This window comes from Pyrus communis, chromosome 4 (genome assembly GCF_041283825.1).
Source record: "Pyrus communis isolate YQ-2024b chromosome 4, ASM4128382v1, whole genome shotgun sequence".
In the NCBI taxonomy this organism is placed as follows: Eukaryota; Viridiplantae; Streptophyta; class Magnoliopsida; order Rosales; family Rosaceae; genus Pyrus; species Pyrus communis.
The window spans coordinates 20,505,001-20,517,016 of NC_142568.1; the positions used below are offsets into that span (position 1 = coordinate 20,505,001).

At 37.2% G+C, this 12,016-nt stretch overlaps 2 protein-coding genes across 5 annotated transcripts in view; both read right to left on the reverse strand.

Annotated features, from left to right (window-relative positions):
• Window positions 1-11,311, reverse strand: part of LOC137723693 (leucine-rich repeat receptor protein kinase HPCA1-like) — a 22,950-nt gene extending 11,639 nt beyond the window's left edge. Inside the window, exons 1-4 of the mRNA XM_068462888.2 lie at window positions 11,129-11,311; window positions 10,450-10,556; window positions 7,948-8,071; window positions 7,764-7,835 (exon numbers count right to left, since the gene is read on the reverse strand). Coding sequence (XP_068318989.2) covers window positions 7,764-7,835; window positions 7,948-8,071; window positions 10,450-10,528 — 275 coding nt within the window. The 5' untranslated portion in view covers window positions 10,529-10,556; window positions 11,129-11,311. The remainder of the gene's footprint in view (window positions 1-7,763; window positions 7,836-7,947; window positions 8,072-10,449; window positions 10,557-11,128) is intronic.
• Window positions 1-12,016, reverse strand: part of LOC137723692 (uncharacterized) — a 56,220-nt gene that overhangs the window by 32,337 nt on the left and 11,867 nt on the right. The window lies entirely within an intron of this gene.

Sequence of the window (12,016 nt, forward strand, 5' to 3'; positions counted from 1 at the left end):
ACGAATTTTCTAAATAAAATGACATTTTAGTAAATTCAACTAGAACTTTCTGGAAGCTAATGACTTCATTTCTCTTCTTCCTTGCGTGAAAAACCAGCAGGGGGCTGATGTGTTCTTCTCCCCTTTAATTCTCCTTCACTCCAAAAATTTCAAGGAATCATAGCTTTCTCGTACGGCAACGAAATCACGCACGGTTGAAGTCTATGTATTTGTAGCGAAACCCTCTTCAATTTGATACCAAAGCCATGTGCTGGAACCAAGCGTGCCCATATGTTGAAGCCTAGAAGCTTCGACGGTTTTCGTAGTTTTTCCGCCGATTCTGGCTAACCTCCCAGGAGATAGGTCTCGACCCAAGTGAGAAAATACTCCTCCCTTCATGCGCTTCCAGGATATGTAAGTGGATCTTCCAAATTTCAAGTTTCATTTTCGAACAAGTTTGATATTTATGTGTTTAACTTGAATTTCTGGTGTTCTTGTTGAGGATTTATAGTGGTAACATTGATTTAAGAGCTTAGTAGCTAAGTGGTAGATTGATGAATGACTTTGGAGGGCAGGACAAAAACAAGAAATGGTACATACCTTAATTTTATTGAATTGTTTGTAGTCTTTGGCTAAAAGAGGAAGAATTAAGCATGAGATGGGTAAGCTAACACATAGAAATAGAAGTTAAATATGATTCCTGGATAGTTTGGGATTGCCCTGGAATTGTAAATTGGATTAAAGGAGTATGGGTTTAACATTGCAGAAAACTTGTTCATTTTGCAGAAAGAAACTATGTTTCAAGTAGCCTACTTGGCTCTTGATTTCTATGTCCTCGTGAGTTCCTTTTGATCTAATATTGTGTGTTTTGAAATTAGACATGTCTGTGATCAAAACCCATTTGATTTCACTAAATTCTGTTGAATTTTGATTGATCAAAATTATGTCCAAAGTTGAGTCACAGGGCCACCAGACAAGAGCAGAAAACTGGATTTCCAGTTTCAAGACTCCATTTTCTTTTTGGCATAACTTCTGATTTAGAGCTCTGTTTTCTACAAACTTTATATGCCTTTAAAGTACAGAATACAAGCTTCAAAACCCATATAATATTACATGATTTGGTTTAGTTTTGAATGCTTCAAGGGGAGCCTAAACTTGGTCCAATAGTGTTGTTTTTCTGCAGATTGTGGAGAGATGTTGTTCTAGAAGCATAATGATGAACTACGAATGGCTTGATCCCTTCGCAGGGTACGTAGGTAGTCTAACAAGACGGTTAGATGCAGCCATAAAAATAACCCAAATTTAATATTGTGCTGAATTTCTTTTAACGAAAGAAATTTGTTATGGTTAATAGTGTAGAGATTAACCATGACTTTATTTTGGCCTATTACTGGATTTAGCTTCCAAATAAGAATTTTGGGTCGTTACAACTGATACCACTAGTTAGCACACTATATACGAGATATGTTTTGGAAAGGTTTTATGGCATGCTAGGGTTTTCGAAAAACCAACTACATATTACACTGAGTTTTCATTAAAAATTTGGGGTTAGTATGTTGAATAACTCTTTCAGTATTATATATATATATATATATATATATATATATATCAACTTGGTCCACTTATATTTGTTTTGCGCCCCCTCAGGACATAGGAACGAGGAATACGATCCGACCTACGAGGCATTCCCCCACCAGTGACATTGTGCCATCATCTCTGCTTTGACATCATTGTAATAACACCTTCCACTTGTATTCTTTCTTAGATGTATGCTCTGAACATAACATGCATCATCATTATATTCATTGTTGGCAGTTGAATATTTTTATGGTATTTTTTAAGACTTATATTTGATTAGTATTTCGAGCGAAATTTATATGCATGTTTTACATGTTCTTAGCATATGCATTCATTAAATGGCTTGCGTCACCTTCGGGTGTTGGCCAGTACGGGGCCATCCCGATGTCCCTCAGACATCGGGATCGGGGCATATCATTGATCCTACGGTGGAAAAGGTTGATGGTGGTGAAAATAAGAGTAATAGTATGAATGTGGATGAGCCTATAGTAAAGTCTACTCAAAGTAGAGATGATGTTTCTGCTATTCATGGTACATGGATGCAAGTTAAGCCTAGAGGTATACCTTGGAAAATAAATAATGGACAGGGAGGCGTGGATGTTTCTTTTAATGGGCAGGGGTCAAGGTTCAGTGCGCTTAATGGGGAAGATAAAAGTCTGAATGAGGGCAATGTGGGAAGTGGCATAGATGGTGAGAAGGGTGAAGGGTCTATTGAAAGGAAAATTTGGGTGGCTAGGAAGAAGGAAACTGGTGATCGGGATGCACTTGCTGAAATCTCTAACTTTGGTGGTAAGCCAAATGCTCATTCCCGACTGAGCACTGATAATTTGGGGCAGCTAAGACAACCTTTGGTGAGAAGGTTAAGTTCTAGTTCTATTAGTAATGTTGAGGCTCAGCCGTTCAAATTTAATTTTAATGCCTTCAAGAATGATATGTACTATGGTTCAAATATGTCGAAGGGAACATGTATTTTTGGTCACCAATCATCCAATGCAAGTGGCAGCGGTGTTGAGTGAGCTGCGTGTGATCTGAATCCAGGTGAAGAGATGATGAATACTGATCATGCTATTCCAGGTTCAATTATTCAGTGATCTCGTTCATCCGAGGATTCTTATTCAGCTAAGTCTGATGAGATGTGTGCCCCCCATGTGGAGGCAACCCTTATGGGTTGCTAGGCTTTATGCCTTGGTTTTATTTATCTCCTCCAGCTTTATGATGAACATTGTACTACGGAACTCTAGAGGTGCTGGTTGCACTGAGTTTAAAGATAATGTTGCAGATTTAATTAATATTCACCAAATGGAGAATTTGGTTATTTGTGAGCCCATGATTAGTGGTCAGAAAGCTGTTTTAGTAGTGAAATCTCTTGGTTTTCCGTGCTTTGAGATTGTGGAGGTTGTTGGCTTCTCTGGTGGTTTGTGGATTTTGTGGAAGGATTCTAGATTAAAGGTGGAAGTTATCGGTACCATTGACCAAGCTATTTCTGTTGTTGTGAGAGGCGTTGGTCAGAACCATTAGATTTTCACTGCTGTCTATGCTAGCCCTTGTGCTACTAAAAGAGAGAGATTGTGGGATTATTTGGTTTTTGTAGCCGATTGTCATCAATTGCCTTGGTTAATTGTTGGGGATTTCAATGACATGTTGTGTGTGGAAGATAAACTGGGTGGTGCTCCATTATGCAGATTAAAAGGCTTCAAATCCTAGGTGGATATGAATTATATGATTGATTTGGGTTTTATTGGTCCTAAATTTACTTGGACTAATAAAATTTTTTTAGAAAGAATTGATCGAGGGATTTGTAATATGAGTTGGAGGAGCCTTTTCTCTGAAGCTTATGTTCACCATCTCCCGCGAACCAAGTCAGATCACTGCCCAATTAAGATATGCTTAAATTCTCATCATTCATTTTCTCCCAAGCATCATCCTTTTCGTTTTGAAGCTATGTGGTTGTGGCATGAAAATTTCAAAGAGTTTGTTGATGGTTATTGGAGTAATGGTGGAGGTTCGGTTGTTAATAAAACTTGTGCTCTTGTTGAACCGCTTAAGAAGTGGAATATTCAAGTGCAGACTTCTAGCAAGAATTGATGGGATTCAAAAAGCTTTGTGTCGTGGGCCTAATAAATTTCTTTTTAAATTGGAGAATGAGTTGATTTCTGAATATAATGTAGTTTTGAATGAGGAGGCTATATTTTGGCATCAAAAGTCTCGGTTGAGGTGGCTTCAAGAAGGTGATCGTAATACAAACTTTTTCATCTCACTACTATTGTAAAGAGGAGAAGAAATAGAATTGAGGGGCTCATTAACAATCAAGGTGCTTGGATATCGGAGTCTTCTGATCTGAAAAAGTTGGAAGTGGAGTACTTTCAAACTATTTTTTCCCACGGGCAAAAGTCTAAGCAAATGGAATCTTTTCCTAATCTTTTTCCTGATATACATGATGATGATCATGAAGCTCTTATCAAAGATATCGATATGGTTGAAGTCAAGGAAAGCCTCTTTAATATTGGAGGCCGTAAAGCTCCAGGTATTGATGGTTTTCCTGCTTGCTTTTATCAAAGTCAGAGGAATATATGTGCTAATGATATCTTTGAAATGGTATGGAATGCTTTTCACCCAATGAGATTGCCTGCGGGGTTAAACAGTATGCTGATAACTTTGGTCCCTAAAATTGATAATCCTCAAAAGATGTTGAATTTTAGACCTATTAGTCTTTGTTGAACTCTATATAAAGTGCTCTCTAAAATCATTGTTGCTAGAATCAGACCTCTTTTGCCTCATCTGGTTAGTCCTAATCAGGGTAGTTTTGTTCCTGGTATACAAATTTCTGACAATATCCTTATTGCTCAAGAAATTCTTCACAAGTTCAGAATGTCAAAAGGCCAAAAAGGATTTTTCGCCTGGAAAATTGATCTCTCTAAGGCTTATGACAGACTTAATTGGAAGTTATTGAGTATGTACTGAATGAGGTTGGGTTGCCTTCGAATTTGGTTCAACTTAAGATGGAATGTGTATCCACCGTTAAGTACCAAATTTGTTTCACTGGTGAATAAACAGATTGTTTTACTCCTCAAAACGGTATTCGGCAAGGGGATCATTTGTCCCCTTATTTGTTTGTGCTATGTATTGAGAAACTCTCATTTAATTTCTGCAACTGTGAACAGAGGAAGGTGGAAACCTGTTAAGGCTTCTCAATCTGGACATGGGGTCTCTCATCTCTTTTTGGCTGATGATTTAATTTTGTTTTCTGAAGCTACTCCAAAGCAAGCAAGATTAATGAAAAGGTTCCTTGAAATTTTTTGCAAAGCTTCTGGTCAAGCTGTTAACTTTGAAAAATCTGTTATTTATTGTTCTCCAAACACATCCAAGGATGTTGTTAATAGTATTAGTGCAATTTGTGGCTCTCCAGTCTCTGAGAGTCTTGGGAATTATTTAGGAATGCCTCAAATTCATACTAGAGTTTCAAAGGCTACTTATTCAGGCGTTATTGATAAAGTTCAGAAGAGGTTGGCAACTTGGAAGAGCAAGGTATTGTCCATGGCTGGAAGAATTACCTTAATTCAAGCTGTTACCTCGTCCATACCAGTTTATGCCATGCAAACGACCAAGCTTCCTGCTAGTGTGTGTGAAGAGTTAGACAAGCTGAACAGGGATTTTTTGTGGGGGGATACCGATCAAAAGAAAAAAGTTCATTTGTGCCAATGGAGTATGGTTTGCAGACCTAAAAGTAAGGGTGGTTTGGGGATTAAGAGAGCTTGTGTAATGAATCAGGCTCTTTTGGCCAAGTTAGGGTGGAGGATTCATGCTAAGTATTTGAAAGGCTCTTTTGGTCTCAAATTTATCAGGCCAAGTATTTGAAAGGCTATTCTATTTTAGACCCCAAAATTCATGAAAGAAATGAGTGTTCTCATTCTTGGAAAGGAATTCTGTATGGAGCTAATCTTCTTAAAAAGGGCATGACTTGGAGAATTGGCAATGGTGAGAGTGAAATTTTGGAAGGATTCATGGGTCTTAAATGTCCCTTTAATTGAAACTATTGATGTTGCTAATTCCAATATTGATTGTGCTGTCTCTGAGTTTTTAAGTAATGGTTGGTGGGATCTTGAAAAACTCAGAGATGTGTTGCCATAAGATATGGTTCAAAAAGTTATATGTCGGCCTGCTGGTACTACTGGTGCAGGTATGGATAAAATTATTTGGAGATGTGTTTCTAATGGAGTTTTCACCGTTAAGTCATCTCATAATCTTTGCTTTGATGGAGAGGATTTGCCTGATTCTTGTTGGGATTTTATTTGGAAAATTAATGTTCCACTCAAGCTAAAAGTTTTTCTTTGGTTGATGAGTAAAGGGAGATTGCATTCTAATGAGCAGCGAGTTAAAAGACAAATAACGTCTGATTCTTCTTGTATGACTTGTTGTGGACCAATTGAATCCATTGCTTATATTTTTTAAAGATTGTTCCAGGGCTATGTGTACTTGGGAAAGTATAGGAATTCCAAGGCAACTGAGGAATGCCCAAACTCTTGAGTTTAAAGCTTGGCTGCTGGCAAATCTGAAAGTAAGTTCAAAATGGACCAATAAGGGTGTTTGGTGTACTCTTTTCCTTTTTATTTGCTGGTATATTTGGAAATGGAGAAACAAGCAGATTTTTTTTTGTTAATGTGTCATGCCTATGGATCCGAAAGCAATCATCGTGAGAGATGTGGCTGAATGGTTGAAGGCTTGTGTGAAGTCTTCTGTTAATCCTGTCAAGACGCAAATTTCACTCTCTTGGGATCATCCTGATGTAGGTTGGTGTAAGTTAAATGTGGATGGATCTAGAAGGACAAATTCTAGTCGAATCGGGGTTGGTGGCGTACTAAGAGATCATAATGGCAACTGGTTAGGTGGCTTTGCTGTGAATTTGGGACAAGGGCAAGTTTGTGATGCTGAATTATGGAGTTTATACTTTGGTTTACAGCTTGCTATTGATAAGGGTGCTATTGATCTTCATATTGAGATGGATTCCAAGGCTATTGTTATGTTGTTGAAGCAAACCCAAGTTGATAATTTCCATCCTTTGGAGACAATTATGCATAGCTGCAGATTAATAATGAGACAATTGAGGAGGTGTGAATTGAATCACATTTACAGAGGGAAGAATATTGTGGCAGATCAGTTGGCTAACTGGAGTTATAATTGTAGGAGTTTGAGATCCTCTTGTCTCACATTGGTCAACAGTATTTTTTCACTAGCCTTTATATAGGCTTATTCCTTTATCTTAGTAATTAGAACTTGGACCATTTGGAAATGGATTGAAGGCTTAGGCCTTATAGTTGTGTGGATTAGGCTTGAAGATTATACTATAATATTAATATTAATTAATATTAATTAATCAAGACAAAGGCCTTGGGCCTTAGGGCCAAGGAATTAAAATTAATTTGATCAATTAGTTTTAATTTCGAATTAAGTTTTTAATTAAATTAATTAAAAACGTTTTGATTAATAGACACAACTCTTTGGAAAGAGGTGTATCTCTTTGGAAAGAGTTGTATAGCTTCAAATACATCCAAAAGGTGTATGAAGAGGTATGAAAGAGCCTATATAACTAGAGTCCTCAGTTCCATCAAAGATCATATTTTTTTTCTTCCCCCTTGTCTTCCGTACAAAATTTCCAGAGAGTAAACACACAAAGCAATTCGCTAGAGTTCTATAATCCAGTGCGGGTTGTAGAATTAGGTAGTTGTATCCTGGTCGAGCAGACGTTGTAGAACCACAAGCACACGAGTGGGACGGAAATAGTGTTCGAAGGACATAGCGTTTGCGCTAGCCTCCACCTTCAATTCATTCAAGTTAGTATCATTTTAATTTTTTTGTTACTATAACATAATTGCATTCTGTATTACAAATATTTTTTAATAATAAAGTATAAGTATTTCAGTTCTGTATTTCTGTTATTTTATTGTTTCTAAATTGTTCTCCAACAATAATATGGATATTGGTGTTCTTATTTTTGATGAGCCTCCCATTTGAATTAGATCAGCTCTTATTGATGATGCTACTGGAGTCCCTCGGACTCGTTTTGCTGTTGTTTTGTAATTCTTTTTGGCAAAATAAACATGTTTTATGCATATTTTTGTAATTAGACATCAAATTTGTTGTGTGTTGCTCAGTTCATAATATACTGCAAACAATAATGCTGGTATGAAAGGATGAACAATCGCACTCACAAGGATCTTAACTCAGAGAGCCCTGCAATGTCACCTTCAATTTTCCCTTCCACGTTCATTCCTGATAATTCCCTGCACAGTGAACATCAGAAGAGGTTCGAATTCAAAATCCGATTAAGAAAGTAAGCAAGAATGCTCGTAATTACAACTATCACATCAGAATTCGAAGATGAACAACACTCACAATGCAGTCACCCTCGAACCGTTGCAAGTGATGCCTTCCCAGCGCTCCCCACATGGATCGTTTGACTTTTCCCAGCTGGGTGGAACGTTGCTCCATGTCTGCCTCAAGGTTTGGAGTGCATTAGCTGGATCAACAAACTTATAAATCAATCAACTACCTTTAATAGAAACAATGAGGGTTTAGAACGAAATTTAACCAAAACTTCAAAATAATTCATATTAGACCAAAATTAAATGGACTAATTGCTAAGTACACTGTAACGACCCGTTCGGATATTATGTAACGGAAGGGCAATTTCATAATTGCACTATGGGTGGGATATTTTATTTTAAATTGGGGTTGATGATTAGTCTTAATTGGAAAGCCACTTGGGGGTCACTATTACAAATTTGTCCCCCGGCCCACTATTCCCTCTCCCCCTCTTTCTTCCCGACCCGTGACCCAACCTGAAACCAGCCCAAACATTCGGCCTTTGTGACCCAAGCCCAAATTTGTATCAAACCCAACCTAGGTTCAACCCAATAACCTAACCCTTTGGGCCATGCAATCAGCCCAAACCCAAAGCCCAATCTACTACCCATTAGCCTAGGCCCTAACCCACAAACCTCACCCTAACTCAAGTCCAAAACCTTAAACCCTAACCGGATCCAACCCAACCCGTTTGACTGACCCATTTGACCGTTGACCGTTGACCCATCAATGTTGACTTTTGGGTTGACTTTTTCGGGTTCGGTCTGAGACCCCTCCTAGACTAAATTTGACGTCCTGAATCCGTTTTCGACATCTGTTTTCTCTAATTCAATCGTTTTAGTATAGTTTTATTAATTGGTACCCTTATGTGCTTAGGTGCAATTGTTAGTGGCATTTCCATCCACGCTTGTTTGCACAGCTCTTTGCCAACGGTGTAAGGTGAGTGGACCCTTTCCAAAATGCATGTTTTAATTGCTAGAAATGCATACATGAAAAACATGATTTAATGGCTACGTTTTATGAAACGTTTATGAGTAAATTAGTTTCATGCTTTACGAATTACCATGCTTTATTGATTTTACGCTCTTCGTAGTATATATGATTGATGACTATATATTACGAATAGGTTTTACGATATGACGTTTTAGCTACTAAAGTCCGATTAAAATAGATATATATATATATATATATAGATATTAGAAATATTATGTTAATGTCCTTATGTACTTACTTAGTGGTTATTCGAATGTTACTGCCTACGGGCAAACGATACTTATATGATTGGCTACAACCGGGTGTGGGTTGGATACATATGACTGGCTACGACCGGTTGTGGGTTGGATATATATATATATATATATGATTGGCTACGACCGGGTGTGGGTTGGATACATATGATTGGCTTCAACCGAGCGTTTAGTTGGTGCTTACAGGCAGAAGATATATGATTAGCTTCGGCCAGGCGTGTGTAGGGCCTACGGACGAATGATATTTATATTGGCTTCGGTCGAACGTGTGTAGGGCTTATGGGCGGAAGATATTTATATTGGCTACGGCTGGGAGATGTAGTGCCTACGACCTACATGCGAATGATCTACCTACGAGCGCGTGATGTAAAACCTTCGGATGAATGAAGAAATGTTCTATATGCCTTCGGGCGAATGAAATATTATATATATGTATATGCCTTATATATATATATACCACTACTAAGCACACTATATACAATATATGTTTTATGAAGGTTTTTATGGCATGCTAGGGTTTTGGAAAACCTATTATATCTTATGCTATTGAGTTTTCATAAACTTTGGGGGTTAGTACATTGTTGAATAACTATTTTTGTACTACTTATATATATATATATATATATATATATATATATCAACTTGGTCCACTCATGTTTTGTTTTGCGCCCCCTCAGGACTTAGAATCAAGGCGTACAATCCTAACATTAAGGCACTCCCGCATCGGCATCTTCGAGTCCTCTCAGTGTAGGACCCATCTCTTTGTTCATTCAATTTTATATTATTCATTTTTAGTGTCTAGGATTAGTTGTATGCTCTGAACACGTTCCTCAATTGCATAAGTATTGTAATTAAATTTATAAGTTTTATGTATGTTCGTTACTTCACATCAATGTTTGTATGGCTTCGTCACCTTCGAGTGTCGGACAACACGTGCCTACCTCAGGTATTTGGAGGATATCGGGGTCGGGCGTGTCAACACACAAAAGAATCTACACCAAGGATGCACAATACTGGTATCCCAAACCAATCACACTGTGTCATTCGTTTTTACTTTCCCATATAATAACAGATGATTGATTTGGAATATCATCACAGAGAATAGGAAGATGAACATGATATCACAAAAAACCTATCAAGTCAACGGATATGAAGGTAGCCTTGAAATTGTAGACCAAAAGTAGAAACTACACAAAACCCAATTTTCCCATGAATTAAGAGATCAATATATATATATATATATATATATATATATGTATATATTGATATTTAAGACTATGCATACCATCATCTGGGTGTGTAGAAGAAGAGATCACATGAATTCCAGAGAAGCAGAAAGCCAGAAAGAGCAGCAGCAGCCGCATGGTTGCCTCGGGGAATTTGTGTGTTAATCTGTGAGACCGATCAGCTGGTAAGCAGGAGCCAAAAAGCACATTTGTACAAAATTTTACTTCCTTGAAATGTCCAAAAAAGCACTTTTCAAACATATCTTCTTCCACTACATACCAACTACTACACCACTTAGATAGTTGGAATTTTATTTAATAAGAGTCCTACGCATGCATGTACATGCTAAATCTCCACGTTCCCACCAAGCACCATGCAACCAAAAAAGTGCTTTTTTTGGAAGCTCTGCTTATTTCTGAGCAGTAAAGCTGGATTTCCTGAGTTGGGTTCTTTCAACTGTCTCCAAAAAAATACCCTGCAGGCTACAATATCTAGAGAGAGAGAAACTAGAGAGAAAAAGGTTTAGGGCTGGCTTTTTTCAGCCTCTTTTAAATGATTAAGCCTTGTCTTAGAAGCCAAAGCAATTTGATTAAACCCACAAACCAAAATCATCTGATCTTTCCAGTTAGTCCAGAACAAAAAGCAACCATCATCCTAATCACTCTCTGTCGTAGTCATAGTCCATTAGCATAGAATTAGATTAAATTAAACTAATTAAATAAAGTGGGAGGTTTTACCGTTTCCTCTGCCCGCCCGCGCGATTTGAGAGAAGAAAACGCAGAATACAAATACAGTGAAGGCAGCAATATGAACAAGCAAAGCAGGTTTCTTTTGAATATATGACCAAATGGGACTCTCAATTAAATTATGAAAATTAATTAAGATTACAACTTGCAAATTAAAGGCGACGGGCTCCTCCTCCTTCTGCTGGGACCGATTCCTGGTTTCATCCATTTTCTTGTTGAATGCAATAATGTCGTTTTCTAAGGAAATATCTAATATGTTCAGAACTAACCAAAATTAGATAACGATATATCGATCACATAAGAACATAACAATCAAATATCGATAATCGACAATTGTAATTTAAAAAATAATCAATTTGACCACTCAAAATTAAGAGACAATACATATGGTTATTCTTCCTCCTTCAGCCATGACATGATATAATTTTGTCGTATTATTATCGGAATTGTTCATTCTTTTTATCACCGTCTAACAACTATCTCTACATAAATTCATTCGTTTGGACCCAATTTAGTTATCCATATATGCCAAACCAATCAACAATCATGATAACAAGTAACACCCTTATTATGAACCATCAATTTGTGTGATTCATATGAATAACTAAAGGATTTCTAAATCAAATAATTTTTTTAAAGATGTTCATGTGGAAGAAAAATAACTTTTTTATATGTAAGGAGTCAAACAATATATATATATAGTAATTGTTTATAGAGTCATTCTTTCTTAAGTGCATCACCCGTCTTAAATGAGAAGAACTTACATGCAATCAATTTGGTAAACTGATTGTATTCGTGTCTAGGTCGACACACTAAAATATACGAGGATGCATTATAGGCTTAAAAGATATTGAACAAGTTATAACACTTGACCGCACA